The 16,198-nt window shown below is 44.4% G+C and overlaps 2 protein-coding genes across 2 annotated transcripts in view; both read left to right on the forward strand.

Annotated features, from left to right (window-relative positions):
* CWC15 (CWC15 spliceosome associated protein homolog) overlaps positions 1-16,198 on the forward strand; it is a 206,603-nt gene that overhangs the window by 11,740 nt on the left and 178,665 nt on the right. The window lies entirely within an intron of this gene.
* The window catches only part of SESN3 (sestrin 3), an 85,267-nt gene continuing 72,308 nt past the window's right edge, over positions 3,240-16,198 (forward strand). Inside the window, exon 1 of the mRNA XM_060234916.1 lies at positions 3,240-3,521. Coding sequence (XP_060090899.1) covers positions 3,411-3,521 — 111 coding nt within the window. The 5' untranslated portion in view covers positions 3,240-3,410. The remainder of the gene's footprint in view (positions 3,522-16,198) is intronic.

The raw sequence follows: 16,198 nt of genomic DNA on the forward strand, positions 1-16,198 counted from the left end.
CTGCTCCAGCACCGTGCTAATTATACACTCTGTCTAGCTGTGCATTAGCACAGAGACCAGTAACCCTGACTCATCATTTTCACCATCCCCGCGACCCGAGGCAAACAGACCTCTCGCGCACACTCTCCAAACATTCTCGACTTCCCCTACAGCAAATATCTAATCTCGTCCTCCCTTGCAGCAGAGCAGACTTGTTTCCACGTGTGCAAGCAAACTGTCCCATGGCTGAGGTTATTAATTAATTTTTCTTTTCTTTCTCTCTCCTTTTTTTTGCCAAAGGCTGTCCCTGGAGAAGAGGTAGCTGGATGTCATTCATGGCAATTTAAAAAAAAAGGTGTATTAAACCAACCAACCAACCTGTACCTTCTTTTCTTCTCAGTTTGCAAGTAACATGTCCTTTGCCCATGGAGACAAGAGTTGATAGTCATGCATCGAGGAACAGGATCATTGCAACCCGAAACAGGTCTACTCAGGTTCCTAGTGCTATTTTATTTATTTACTATACCCATCATTCACTTTTCTCATTGAGATGCAAGGCAGATTGCACAGTGCACATCGATACAAATCAATATGGGGAGCCAACTAACGAATAATGTCCTAGGACTGGGAGTACATAAATCTGAATAAGGATAGCACATTGGACAAGACACAGAGTGCGGATACAGTGCAGAAAAATGAACACATGAAGCTGCCTTGTACCCAGGCTCATAGCTACAGGGGGGGGGGGCACAGGGCCATCCTTTCAAAAAAACCCTTCCAACTGTATGGCCCCTCCATTGGAGGACCCCCAATCTGTCCCCTTTGCTCACTGCCAGTTTGAACAAGTAGTAACATTGCTGCTGTTCTTTTCGGTTTTTCCTCTCCCTTTCCCTAACCACAGCAAAGGGGGGAGGGTTAGCTTATGGAACTCAAGGCAGCTTAGAGTGCTGAGAGCCCATGGCCACCAATCCAGGTGGCCCCCTCCAGCACCCCCAAACAACAAATACTGCTGTGGGTCTCACCAAACATGAAATCCTGGCTACAGCCCTGCTCGAACCAAATCAGACCATCATTCCAACAAGGTCAGTATTGTCTAATGTCTACTCAAACTGGCATCAGCTCTCTGGGGCAGGGCTGGCCCTAGACTGTCTGGCACCCTAGGCAAGGCTAACTTCTGGCACCCCACCTAGTCTGCCTAGTGGCAGGGCTGGCCCTGCTCCAGGGTCGCAGATGGAGGCCCTTCACATCACCCACAGCCTGTTCCTTTTAACCGGAGATGCCTGGGATTGACTTTGGGACCTCTCATACATCAAGCAGATGCTCTCCCGCTTAGCCACAGCCCCTCCCCACCTGAGCCACGGTCCCGCTGGCATTTCATCAGGAGAAAACAATGCATGGACAAAAGGATAACGCTACTTAAATCTACTTTATGGACCCTGAAAATCATTCTTTAGGATTGCACCTTAAGGAACGTAACGTATACTTTTATAAGGCCTGCTACCTGAAGTGCTTCTCCCTGACAAGTTAGATTTCCAACGATGGGAGTGTTTTTATGAGCATTCAAGCATGCCAGAGCCGACCCCGCCCCAGGGCAGCCCTGCTACTAGGCAATTGCCTAGGGTGCCAATCTTCTGGGGGCACCAAATTGGGCACCCCCCAGGTAACTTCGTGATGTTATCAGTGCAGGAGGGGGAGCCAGAAGTTAGCCTTGCCTAGGGTGCCAGACAGTCTAGCCCCCCCCCCCAATGCATTCGAAAGTGGAACAGTCCTAGGCAGACTTTAGTAATGATTGCAGAGCACCTGAGGTTCTACTGGTGACTTGGTTGCTTCTCCTTCACCACCAAAACATGGTGGTGAAGGCACAAACAATGGTAGCAAGAGATGCCTTTGCAAAGTGCTGTGTGTGTCTTTGCAACCATGGTGCTAAAGCTGGATGCATTTTTGGGGGGGTTGAGAGCAGTGTTCCCTCTAAGCTGAGTTAGCATGAGCTAGCTCACAGATTTTTAGCCTCCAGCTCACACCTTTTTGTCATAGCTCAGGAAAAATGGCCCCAAAGCACAATAATTTATACAGTAGCTCACAAATTTAATGCTAGTAGCTCACAAAGTAGAATTTTTGCTCACAAGGCTCTGCAGCTTAGAGGGAACATTGGTTGAGAGAAATGCTGATGGTCAGGTATTAGTATGAAAACTGACCAGCATAACCACAAAAAATTGATCAACAGTCCACCTGTGAGACACACACACACGTACACCATGACTGTGTACTTTGACCCAGTATGTGCTTTGTCTGTTTGTCAGGGCTGCTGGAGTCAAATGCAAATCCTGTCCACACAGGCAGCACCCACCTGTCAGCATCATTTCCATTGTCGATGGTGTGGACGGAGACAAAAGTATGAGTTCAGTCTCATGAGCAGAAAGGTGACGTCATTACTGAGTTCTGTTGTGCGACCTCGTTCTTATTGCACAAGGGACTTTTCTGAAAAGACACTAGAGTGCACTTTAAACTGTTCTGGTGCTATCTATATGCGTGTATGAATGCAAACGGAGTGCAAGGCAGACCCCCAAACCAAATGTGAATTCTAGTCCGTCTAGGCTTTATGTTTAGATGGGGAGGGAAGCAAATAGCCCTTGTAGCATTTTATTTGAAAACGCCTTTTGTTGTGGTGGATTTTGCTTCCACTAAATCTTTTCGATGGTTCCGTTGCTTTAGTGGTGGACTGAAAATGTTTTACTGTTGATTTCCTAGGGGGGGGGGGGGGAATGCAAATAATAAATTTCACTGATTTTGGCAGGATATGCACCTGATGTTTTCGCATGTGTCTTTTCTTTCTCTGCCTGTCCTCCTCCGTACAATTCTCTATCTTCCTAAGCAGCAGAAGTCAACGAGGAAGAGAAGTGGGCGTAACTGCCTCGTGGGTGCGATGCCTTCTACCCACTCGGCTCCCCATTGGTCGCAGGAAACCCTACCTTCTTCTCTGTGGCCCCGCCCCCCCCAGCTCACAGCTGATGGAAAAGAGGTCTTGTTTTTTTTCCCTTCCTGCGCTCCGCCTATTTTTCTCGTTGGGCCCCGCCTCTAAGTCGGAGACTGCCCGGAGATGGCGACGGGGGAACGCTTTGCCGATTGGCCGGCCGCCTTCCTCTCCTACGATTGGCCGCCGCGCCGCCGGGTGGGCGTGACCGGAGCGCGGCGATTGGCGGCGGCCGAGGGGTGTGCGCGAGGGGGATGGAAAAGCCGCCGCTCGCGAGCCGCTGAAGTCGTCGAGCGGCGCTGGCTGGGGGGAGGGGGGGAAGCAACGGATGGGGGCGGCGGCCGGAGGCGCTGCTGGGCTCTGAGGAGAGGCAGCCGCAGGCAGGCAGCCACCTCGTCGTCTCTCCCGGCTCCGCTCGCCCTCCTTCCCCCCCGACCAGTCCGGCAGCTCCGATACCACCATGAACCGGGGCAGTAGCGCCGCGTCCTGCCCTCCGTCGCTCCCCGCCGACGGCCACAGCAACAACGAGCGCCGCCGGGTGTGTAGCAACTGTCGGAAAGTCCTGAGGCAGGTGGGTCAAAGGGCGACCCTCTCAGGGGCAGCAGAGGACCGTTGGAGGGGCGGGGCTTCGTTCGGGAAGCTGTCTGAAGGCGCTCGCGGACACCGCCGCTCTCGCCTCAGACCGTCCGTTGCGCTCCCTCGCGCCGGCCACGCCCCCTCGGGCAACCTTGGCCCGGAAAGGGGGGGAGAACGCGAGGAGGAGGCTCGGTCTAAGCCAGAGGTGGCCAAACTGTTGCTCTTGCCTACATACTGTGTTGGGCTCTTGAAGCCCCCCCCCACCTTCCCCACTTCGTTGGCTGGCTTGGGGGAGGCATTTCTCTCTTTAAATCACTTCTCCAAGCCAGCCGGCAGCTTGGAGAATGCATTGGAATTTGCTTTCTTTCCGCCTCTCTTTCCTCCCTCCCTTCCCTGTCCGTCTATCATCTTCCTTCCTACCAACCAACGTCCGACATTCATGTCTTGCAGCTCTCGAAGTTCCCGCCCCTCCCCCACGTCGTTGGCTGGCTTGGGGGAAGCATTTCTCTCTTTAAATCATCTCTCCAAGCCAGCCAGCAGCTTGGAGAATGCATTGGAAGTTGCTTTCTTTCCACCTCTCTTTCCTCCCTCCCTTCCCTGTCTGTCTTCTATCACCTTCCTTCCTACCAACCAACGTCTGACATTCATGTCTTGCAGCTCTCGAAGCCCCCCCCCCCCCCACTTCTTTGGCTGGCTTGGGGGAAGCATTTCTCTCTTTAAATCATCTCTCCAAGCCAGCCAGCAGCTTGGAGAATGCATTGGAAGTTGCTTTCTTTCCTTTCCACCTCTCCTTCCCTCCTCCCTTTCCTGTCTGTTTGTTTATCTTCTATCTCCTTCCTTTCTTCTGTCTTGAGCCTCTCAAACATCTGAAGTTGTGGCAGTCAAACATCTGACGTTTATTCTGTGTGGCTCTTTCGGTTAAGCAAGTTTGGCCACCCCTGGTCTAAACATTGCACATAGCCTTGTCCTCTCTAGCTCTGTTCGCATGTTACGATGAATGCAGACAGGGTCCATGCACTCAGTGCTTTTTCTCGCTTTACGCGTGCATGAAGTCATTCTGGCATTACGTTCAGTGCGTGAACAGCTGGATGTCTAGATTCCAGTCCAAGTCGTACCTTAGAGACCGAGGGGTTTTTTTGGGGGAAAGCGTTTCGAGAGTGAAAGCTCTCTTTGGTCAGCTGAATGTGTGATTCAGACCCTACGTTCATCTAGGTACTGGTCCCCCCCCCCTCCAATTAGTTTTGTTGTAGGATGAATGCACTCTTCTAGCTTTTACCTAGGGAGGTATGCATATGCAGTCAGGATGTGTGTGCGTTTGCTGTGCTGAGTGAACAGGGCTTTTGTGTGTGTGAGAGAACGAGATCTCGCTTTTATAGCCTGTGCTTCCTTCCTCCTGGAAATTAACTTGTATAGTTCTCTTTTCAACGCACCCCCCCCCCCTCCCCTTGCAACAACCATGTGAGGTGGGTTAAACTGAGGGAAATGGTGAACCGGCTCAAGGTCATCTGGTGGTCCTTCTGGCGAGTGATGGTTGAAAGCCAGGAATTCCTGGTCTATGTCCCAAAAGCTGCACGGTGTTGTGCTGTGGATCTCTTTCTAAAATATGAGCGTATGTGTATTTTATATATGCCTATAATGTGCTCACATGCACAGTAAAGTATTTGTGTTTAGGTATAGCCGCACAAATGCAGGATAGAAAGTATAATGTATTTGGACTTTTTTATGTTCCTGCATGTACATAATACGAAACAATGTATGTGTGCATACATATGGAAATAGTAGGTATGCTATATTTATACATGTGGATATGCTTAGAACTATGGATTCATGCATAGAAAACAAAGTATAATGTATGGGTGCAAAACATGCATATATAAACATGGATATGTGCATGCATGCATGCCAGCTTCCAGAGGGATATCTGTGTTGTTCTGTTGCAGCAAAGTTCAAGAGGAAGTCTTGCGGCACTATAAAAGCGAACAGAATTACTGTGGCGAGAGCTTTGAGGGACTAGAGCCCGCTTCTATCAGCTTCTACCATAATAACTCTGTTAGTCTTTAAACAGCCACCATACAGATGGCTGTGTGTGGTAACTATGTGATTATGCACACATGACATTGCAGTAAGCATTAGAAATTTTCTGTGCAGTTTTGTGCATTTTTATGCAAAAAAACCCCCCCAAACCCATTTTGGTTATCGGGGTTTATGTTGTGGTGTATGTGCATAGGGTTACATCGTTGGTGAAGGTTGATGTTGGCTGGCAATTCTGATTTTTTTTCTCTGCAGCCCAGAAAAAAATTTCAGAAGATTCTGATACATACCAGTAAAGCTTAAAGCCTAGTAAGCACCTTTAGTCAATCTCCAAGAGTTGTGTATATTTCCATCTAAAGAATGATGACCAAGCCATGATGCAGATATGACCCCTCATGCATAAGGTTTGTGGCCCAAAGTGCTAGTCCTCTTATTAAGGACCAACAATTAATGTCAAAATTCATGGAAGTGGTGGCACTTGTTGCAACCTATATAAATACATTTTCTGCTGCACTGTTACATGCATTTGTATGAGAGAGATCTAGGCACAAGAACAGTGTAAGCACTTCAAATATGTGAAAGCAGTGGTACTTAGTTTGGGCTGGATTGTGTTCAACATATATGGCTGTGTGGGTTAAATTTTTAAAAATTTTCTGCGTCTCTGTTGTCTTTGTCATTACATCACATACTTATTTGCATTTTGTATATCCGTTTTGTCCTTGGAAGCAGGAGATCCTCAAAAGAGTCAGAACAAATATCAAGGGACAGATAAAATTGTTTGGATCCTGATCCAAAGTCTTGAAATGGCTAACATGTTTAAAAGCAAAAACCTAACTGAGAGAACTAATGTCTTCTACTTATGTCTTATCCCTTGCTATCCCAAAACAAGGCATGCATATATGTGTGTGTATATATATATATATATATATATATATATATAAAAGTTTTTGGAGGTCACTTGGCTATAAAAGTATAAGCATGCATTCTCTTTAAATAAAAATCACTATATATTGATTAATTATTTCTAGTTAACCAGTTTTTTTCTGTCATGGGGCTTAACATAGTGGCAAACAGTGCATCTGAAGAAGTCAGCTCTGATTTACGTTGGAATTCATGTTGTCAGTCTTTAAGGCGCCACTGGACTCTTTAATTTTGCTGCAACAGGCTAAGGTTCTTACCCTTCTTGCATATAGTAAAATTCCTAAAAGGTGTTCATCCAAGTACTGACCCAGACCCATAGTGGCTTAGCTATAGCATGGTTGCTTTAGCATATGTCTTCCTACCATACTGTGGTATTTAGATGTGTGGTGTAGTGGTTGGAATGTCAGGCTATGGTCCAGGAGACCCAGTTTTCAAGCTTGCTGAGTCACCTTGGACCAGTCTCAGCTGAACCTACCTCACAGGGCTGTTGTGAGGATAAAATGGAAGAGAGAATGGTGTAAGCTACTTTGGGGCAAGGCAGGATATAAATATATTAATAAAATAATAAATACAAGTCTTTTGCAGTCCTACTTCAAGGTAGGGAGTCAGTATTATAATATGTGGGTTATTTAGACTGAAGTACTCTCATAGCACTGATTATAGTTCTGTAATCCTGACCCTGTTAAGTTGACAGTAATGTGTCCTTTTCTGTTGTGAATTTCTGTGTTGTGTGACAGAATATATACTCATAAGCTCAACCCTCCCACCATGCAAAATTAAGAGATCCAGATGCTTCTGTGTCAGATCTGACTATACAAAACCAGATTCAAATCCCCGTGAACTTTGCTGGTGAACCTTGGGCCATTTTCTCATATCTTAATCTGTCCCATAGGATGGTATGAGGTTAAAACACTATTCTTAGCTCTGTGGAGAGAGAACAAATATTAATAAATAAAAATAATGGTGGTTCAAAGAGTGGAGTGAATGTTGTGTTGTTTAATGTCCCTTTACCATTAGAGCTGTGTCTCCAAAACTATGGCTGATATTATGTCTCAGGACTTTTAGTCACTTTTGAATTCTCTTCAATAAGTATGCATAGAGCCATTTCTCTTCATATATATGAATTACTATCAGTCAACTATTTGTCCATCATATGTATACATTTATTTACTTCATTTATACCCTCCTTTCTTCCACCATAGGGGCTCAGCAGCTTACTTTATTCTCTTTTCCTACATTTTATCCTCATACCAACCTAGGAGGTAGGCTAGGCTGAGATTATGTGACTGGCCCAGGGTCACCCTGCAAGTTTCCATGACAGAGCAGGGGTTCAAGCCTTGGTCTTTCAGAACCTAGTCAGACACTCAAAGCACTGTGTAACTTTGCTTAGTTCTTTACAGTCGTTATCTCATGTCTGGAGTCTTATTGTTCAGTATCCCCCATTTTCAGATCAGAAGCTGAAGTTAGCAGGTAGACTCAATCAGCCATTATATTCATAGCTGACCAGATCTGAAGATTTTTTGTCTATTCACATGTCCTTTCTCCCATGCTCCATATATTTTTAAGTGAGATACTCTGCTTCTATAAATAACGAATTAAAGATTTGCAAATATAGACCTCTAAATTTGTATCTCTCTGTCTGAATTAGATCAGATGCTTGTAAGCTTTTGTGAGCTGCACCATATAGGAACTTGTATGTGCATAAGCAGGACTATTTTCATAGAAAAAGCTCAGCAGGAACTCACTTGCATATTAGGCCACACCCCCTGACATCACCATTGTTTCACGCAGGGCTTTTTTTTTTTAGAAAAAGCTCAACAGGAACTCATTTTTAATATTAGGCCACACTCCCTGATGCCAAACCAGCCGGAACTGTGTTCCTTCTCAAAAAAAGTCCTCTGCATAAGAAACCTGAATTACATGATGATCTCCCCCACTTCAGAAGGGGGAAGCTCATGTGATGATTTCACCCTGAATACAAGCATTCACATGGAGGGCTTGCTTTTCTCATGGTGTGAGCTTGGTGACAGAGTGTGTGCCTCTCTACCCGTGCCCCACAAGAACAGGATCTTTTCTCAAGTAAGCATCTTAATTAGATCAGAGCCTTGTGTTTGCGGGGGGGGGGGCACACTATGACATGCAGAATTTGTATCTACATCAACTCTTACTGGTTTTGCCCTCTGAGAAGTGGTCCTGCATGCTTTTGCATAACTTGCCCTGTATGAATGCATCTGAGTGCATCTGAAATAAACTTGGTCTTCTCCATAACCTTGATTTGGGAAGAAGGGGCTGTTGTAAGGATGAAAGAGATACGGGGGTATATCACTTTTTTTTTTTAACTTTGTCACGATGGACACAGTCCATCCTGACACAGCCCTTTGCACATCTGTGTTCTTTTTCATGCCTCTATTCTGTGCACTGTCATTTTTAGATTGCGCTAGATTTTAGAATGTTTGCCCTTGGTAATGCACATAAAAAGATATCCCCCCCCCCCCCAAAAAAAACTCTTTCCCTTTTATATATATATATTCTGAGTGGAATAAAATATCTCCAGTAGTGAATTAATTATATGTTTCAGTGGTTTTCAAGTTGTGTTGAAGAGAACCAGTGGGATTCCTGGGAAGCTAACAAGAGATTCCTCAATTAGATAAGTAATGGTGGGCAGACCTCTCTGAAAAACAGCTTGTCCACTGCTAATTATCTAACCTGTAGTATGCAGCCACAGAAGGGTAGGTTGAAGTCATTTTTTGGCAGCCCTTCTCAAACTTTTTTGAACCTGGCCTCCCATCTAAAGTTTTTCTTCTAGCATCCTACCAGCAACTTTTATCTTTGGCATATATGTTCATAGATGTTCATAGAATATTCTCTTACAGAACTGTATTATGATGCCCGCTGCAGGGTACCTAAAGGCTTGTGGATTAGTGCTTTAATTTAACAATGGTGTGAGAACTATAGCAGGCACCAGAGCATCTCCTAAATCCAGCCAGTCTGGAAGAGAGGCAAGAGAAGAATCTAGTCTAGCTAGAAACCCCATTATGCTTTCTGAGGATCCTATTAAGTTTAATTCTGTTTTTTTAAAATTCTGGTTACTGAAAGAGAGGCAACACTCAGTTTGTTGAGGACCTGGGAGACCCAGATTTGAATCCCAGTGGTGCCATGGAAGTTCACTGGATGTTCTTGAGCTAAGCATAAAGTCCGGTAGCACCTTAAAGGCTAACATTTATGGCAGGGTATGAGTTTTTGGGACTGCTCACTTCTTCAGAGCAGCATGACTCGCAAAAGCTCCTACCCTGTCACAAATGTTGTTAGTCTGTAAGATGTGGTTGGACTCTTTTCTGCTGCTACAGACAGACTAACATGGCTATCCATCTTGATCTACCTCACAGGGTTGTTTTGAGGATAAAACAGAGGAGACAAGAACAGTGTAAGCCACCCTAGTTCCCACTGAGGGGGGAAAACCATGGATAAATGAAGTGCATAAATATGGTGCCTGCATTCAGCCATCATAGCAAATTGGGTTTGCTCGAAAGCTTCCATTTTCACTATTGGTTTGCAAAGGGGGGGCAAAGTCTCACTGCTGCTAGCCAAGTTTTGTCCCATAATAAGCTAATTGCGGCTTGTGGCACCTAAACTGGGCACGACTTTCTTCAGTTTCTGTGGTTGACATTACAGCCTGGATGGCTGCAATACTGTGCTGCTTTTGCTGGAAGAAAAGTGTTTAGCACTACCTGTTGCAGGATCTTCTCTTTCTCCAGAATTCTGCATCCTTATACACAGCAGTCTTTCTTCCTTCTTTCCTAAAGGAGGGGGGAGCAACCCCACAGCTCTGTGTACATATGCACAAACGCACATGAAACTGCCTTATACTGAATCAGACCCTTTGTCCATCAAGGTCAGTATTGTCTTCTCAGACTGCCAGGATCTCAGACAGAGGTCTTTCACATCACTTACTGTCCAGTCTTCTTTAACTGGAGATATTGGGGATGGAACCTGGGACCTCATTCATGCCAAACAGATGCTCTACCGTGGAGCCTTAGCCTCTCTCCATAATCATAGTCTTGCTGCATTGTAGGTTATTGCCATTTTTTTTAAATTTTGTAATCGAGTCTCAGTAAGTGAGGTGGACTATAAAGTAATTAAAATACATTTTAAAATTTTATGTTGTCATGCGTTACGCTTATCTGGTAGCATCCTTTAAGAACAGGGTTAGAACTTAACTGGTCAAAAAGGGTTTGATCAAATATTTAAAAAGTATTATTAGAAAAGCAGGATAGATGCTTTAATGATCAGCTGGTTGGATGTCTTATGTTAATGACAGATCAGTAAAATTTAATTGTTTGGTAATAATTGTTTGGCAATAAGTTTATTTAAATTACAAACTCATTACAGTTCTTTAGATGTCAAACTCCTCTATTATGAGGGCCAAATCTGACACAAATGTCACTTTGTTGGGCCTGGCCAAGTGTGCTGTAAAATGTAACATGAGATACCAGAGATATAAACTTTATAAAGATGATTTCAGATGCTGAATGGCAATAGCAGGCTTGATTGGATTAGGTGTGATATGCAGAGGGGCAGTAGGCATGGAGAGATCAGCACTGGTAATGAAACAGGAAACCTACGTCTCAATTTGGTCCATGAGAATTCAGTCCAGGAGGGTGCAAACAATAAATGGAAATAAGTCTAAAGAAGTGAGCAGTGACTCACAAAAGCTCATACCCTTCTACAAATTTTGTTAGTCTTTAAGATGCTATTGGAAACCACATAATTAAAAAAGCAGTGGGAAAACATTCAGTTGTTGACCCAAGAGTAGGCGTTCTCTTACAAAGGAATTTCAAAGGGAAATTAGAAAAACATACTGCTGAATTGCAGCTGATAATGAAGCTCAAGACAACGCATCCTCCTGGACTGAACTGAGACCTAGATTTCTTCTCTCATTGCCAATGCTTGCTATTGGCACTCAGCCAATGGAGGGAAGGGAGACTTGGCTATCTTTCTCTGCTCTGTGAAGCAGGAAAGGAGAGAATTGGGCAAAAGTGAGCTGCGATGCAGGAAGCAAATGAGAGCAAGATAGCCTGCAGGACGATTGGGAACACTGCAGGGGCCAGTTTCAGCCCATAGACCATATGTTTGACATCCCTGTTTTACACAATTCTATATGGACAATTTTAGGTAGTGACCTTGCCACTGATGATTATGTTCCTGTATAGTGGTCTGTAGTTACAGTAGGTGAGAACAGTTCAGAGTCTGGTCATTGGGCAAGGGGGAGGGCAATGCACACAGCTACTGTTCCTGATTGGATGAGTGTAGTGGATGTTAGAGTTCATGCAGGCATCTCCTACAATTAAAAATTATATTTAGCTCTTTATCCTGCTTAACTCCAATGAAGGACCTCTCTAAACTATCAACAATCAACTTCTGTATGTACATGTAAAGCTTATGCAAGCATAAAGATCATCAGAACTAACCTTAGTATCAGAACAATAATGGTAGCATTTTTGTATGGATGTTTGTGGACTTCATGGGGAACAGCATTCCATGTAGGATCAATGGAAAGGCTCTGCGCTCAGTAATGTTTGCAGTAAATATTTGCTTAGTCGTAGGTTAGGGTGCAGTATGGGAAGAGATACTCCCTGAAGCATCCTAGGAGAAGGGCTTTTAGGTTTTGAAGGCAGCAATGTTCTAGAAAAATTCTTTCCCAGGGCAAAGCTGCATGTTGCAACTAAGGTAGGAAAGGAAAGGTCCCCTGTGCAAGCACCAGTCGTTTCCGACTCTGGGGTGACGTTGCTTTTGCAACATTTTCCTGGCAGACTTTTTACGGGGTGGTTTGCCATTGCCTTCCCCAGTCATCTACACTTTCCCCCCAGCAAGCTGGCTACTCATTTTACCAACCTTGGAAGGATGGAAACCTCAAGCCGGCTACCCGAAAACTCAGCTTCCACTGGGGATCGAACTCAGGTCGTGAGCAGAGTTTAGGATTGCAGTACTGCAGCTTTAACACTCTGCGCCACTGGGCTCTGTGCCCCTAAAAACATTAGCCCTGTTTTTCTTCTACAAGTGCTTATCCCATGTTCTGTTCAGATTTTATTTTTTTACTTCACCCATACCCCATCTTTCTCTCTAGTGGGGGATCAAAAAAAGCTTATATTGTCATCCTCTTCTCCATTTTATCCTCACAACAACCCTGCATGTAGTCTCTGCTGAGAATATGTGACTGACACAAGGTCATCCAACAAATTTCCATGGCGGAGTGGGGATTTAAATCAGGGTCTTCCAGATTCTAGTCCAACACTAACCACATTGTGTGTTTCACAGCTCTCACCCATCAGGCAGTGGAAATGAGTGGCACAATGACATCAGCAGCATCTCCCACCAGTATTCTTGACAGTGTGTAGTCCTGACCTTAGAGATCCAAATTTAAAGAGAACCATCTGCAGATTGTATCATGGCCAATATGGCAGTTCTCTTCTTCCCACTTTTAGAAATATTCCTAATCAGTTTACTGCCTCTCTGCGCATCTGATTTTACTGAGCAGATTAGCTGAGGTGCCTCTTGTTTGTCCAAGTGCAAATGAATTAAAACTGCTGAGCTGGGCAAACGCATCAGCTTGGAGCAACCAAAGTGAGTGCAGTGCCACTGTTGCTCATTTTGGCAGCCTCTTTCTAATTATATCTTTGCACCAAGGTTTTGCTTGTAAATATGAAGAAAACATGTACGGCAGAGAGCTCAAATATTTGTGTTCTTTGTCCCAAAGCTATTTCTCCCCCCCCCCTCCCCCCTGTTTTGTGGGTCAAGCCAAGTGCCAGTCAAAGTTGTTTTTCAAGCCATGCAGTGAAACTGTAGAACACTTTTTTCAAAAAAAACGGCTTGGCTTTTAAGAGTGGGCGAAAGATGCACGTTTACAGCTTGTCAAAGAGTAATGTATACTTTTAAAAGTTCTGCTTTGTTCTAACAAATGTGTATGTTTGGTACGTGCACTTATTTCCTGCTCCTTTCTCCCCCTCCCGAACTCTTGGAATCATATTACTCATCATATTTGATGTTACAAAGTGGAGAGAGAACTTGTGAGCAGTGTAATAGATTTAGGAAGTGCAGAGCGGTACAATAGAATGTTAACTCTTAGGTGGCCAGGCCAAATATTTGTGTGACCCAAGAGTTCCTGCTTTTGGCAAGCTCCGTATTCAGTTTAAAGGTAGTTTCTACCACCCACCCTGCTCCTGTGCTCACATCTTTACCACAGAGGGCAGGAATGAATGATGAGCCGGGAAGTTTGCATTCCAAATCTTGCCATAGCCACAGACGACCCTTAACAATTATTCTTTTAGCACACACACACCACTTGCAATCTATGATAACTGATCTATTTACAAGGTTGTTTGCAAAGATTGTAGAAATAATGGATGTGGAAACATTTTAAACGTAAGTTCTATGTAGTAGTGATGTTGTATGTGGTTAGTAGGGCTGCATCATGACAAATTGGCCCAGGAAAATGTATTGTGTTTCCACTGATGTCATACAATGCAGAACATGGTGTTACATGTGCTTTGCTCAGGCAAACAGCTCTGTTTCAAATTTGCCTAATCCCTAGTTCTATTATATTGCTTATGAAATTTATTTTCCTATTGATTGCATTGATTTAACTTGTGTGACCTGCCTTGAATCTTAGTGGTGGTGATGATGATGATGTCGGATTTATATCCCACTGTATACTCTTGAGAGTCTCAGAGTGGTCACAATCTCCTTCTTCCCCCACAACAGACATCCTGTGAGGTGGGTGGAGCTGAGAGAGCTCTCCCAGAAGCTGCCCTTTCAAGGAGAACTCCTGCGAGAGCTATGGCTGACCCAAGACCATTCCAGCAGCTGCAAGTGGAGGAGTGGGGAATCAAACCTGCTTCTCCCAGATAAGAGTCCGTGCACTTAACCACTACAGTAAACTGGCTCTCTACACTAAACTGGCTCTAGTGAGAAAGGTGAACTAGAAATAATATAACTAGATAAATCTAGTATGCTGGTGGGATGCCAATGCTGTAGATTTGAATCTGTTTCATTCTTGTTTCAGTGTCGCAGACCCTGGAGTGTGCAATGGTTTATGGGGGAAAGGCAAAATTTTAATACAGAATATCCAGCAGCTTCACAAGATCATTATTCCAGGGATCTCTGAGGGAAATCAGGACAGTGACATTGGTTTAAAATTTGAAATGCAGATGTGGTGGCCCTGCTTCTCAGGCTGGTGTGCTATCATCTAGATCCATAGTTTACATTGTCAGAGCTTGGTAGCTGTACCTGCTTTGCAACTTTTTAAACGACCTTCCTGTTCCGACCCTCATAGCCTTTGGACCAAGCAAGTCTTGCCAAGTTGCTCCTGCTGGCACTGGGCCCATTTCCACTCTAATTGTTGTCATCCCCTGCATCCTTGCTGCTTGCATAGACTGCCAATGCTTTAATCTCAACCACCACATGTATTTCCAGTAAATGGAAGGTATTTAGAAACGGTACAATACTGACACCTTGATCTCCTTATGGATCAGGTTTGCTCACTGGGGATGCTGTAACATCCAGCCTTTCCTTTGGAGGCCAAAGTGGCTTCCATAACATGAAGAACTTCCCTCCGAGTGCTGATTTTAACCAGTAAAGCTCTTTATTACTTGGAGCCTCAGTATCTGAAGCGTTCTACTCTCATTGGTGCCTGTCTGCATTTTAAGATCCATGCTAGGGCCCCTAATTGGGGGAGAAATTCTTCAAAAGTAAAGTGGTAGTGACCCAGGGATAGGACCTCCTTAGTGGTAACTCTCCTCTTGGAGAGTATAGTCCTCAAATGCTTGTGGCTGGTGCTTATTTTCATATTTTAGATGCCAAGTGAAGATATTCTCATGAACTTTTCTTATATTTCCTGCTGATGTATACTACTTGTTCCTATTTTTCTTTCATTCTCTCACTTTTATACTTTTAATGGTTTGCATTCATTGTTTTTACTGTTTAATTTATTTATGCCCTCCCTTTTCTCCTCACCAATTTCCCAAAGTAGCTTATATCATTTTTCTTTCCTCCATGTTATCGCGACAACTCTGAGGTCTGCTAGGCTGAGATTGTATTACTAGCCCACGGTCAGACTACAAGTTTCCATGGCAGAGCATGGATATGAATCAGGGTCTCCCAGATCCTAGTCTAATACCATCCTTATGTGGTTGTTGTTGGCTTTTAGTTTTTGTAGCTGTTTTGGAATCTTAGGCAAAATAAATATCCTAATAAATCTCTAGAGCCGCAGGTTGGCAAATCGGGCTAGCATCACAGCTGAATTGAGCCATAAGTGTATCATGCTTATTATCTATACATTTATTTGATAGTCATTTTAAGGGTGTCTGCTGGAGTTTAGAACTAAGTGTTGCCATTATCACACTTGTTCTTTGGACTAGCAGTGATCAGTTTCAGATGTGCTGTTTATCTGTAAAACACTTTGCCAGGGAATACCCATGAAGGAGATGAGATTATAACTTAAGGTGTCAAACACGTTGCCTGTGGGTCAGATCCAGCCCCCACAGGGCTCCTATCAGGTCTGTGAGCAATGGCCTGTTTCATAGTTTCTTTCTCCCTCTCTTGCTTCCTTCTGTGTCTCAGCTTGCTTTGCCAGGTTCTCTCAATCATACAGGAGCCGCAGAGTAAGAGAGCTTGCTTTGCTAGGCTCTCTCAATCACACAGCAGAGCTACTGAGGCAAGCCTCTC

This window comes from Heteronotia binoei, chromosome 3 (assembly GCF_032191835.1).
Source record: "Heteronotia binoei isolate CCM8104 ecotype False Entrance Well chromosome 3, APGP_CSIRO_Hbin_v1, whole genome shotgun sequence".
NCBI lineage: Eukaryota > Metazoa > Chordata > Lepidosauria > Squamata > Gekkonidae > Heteronotia > Heteronotia binoei.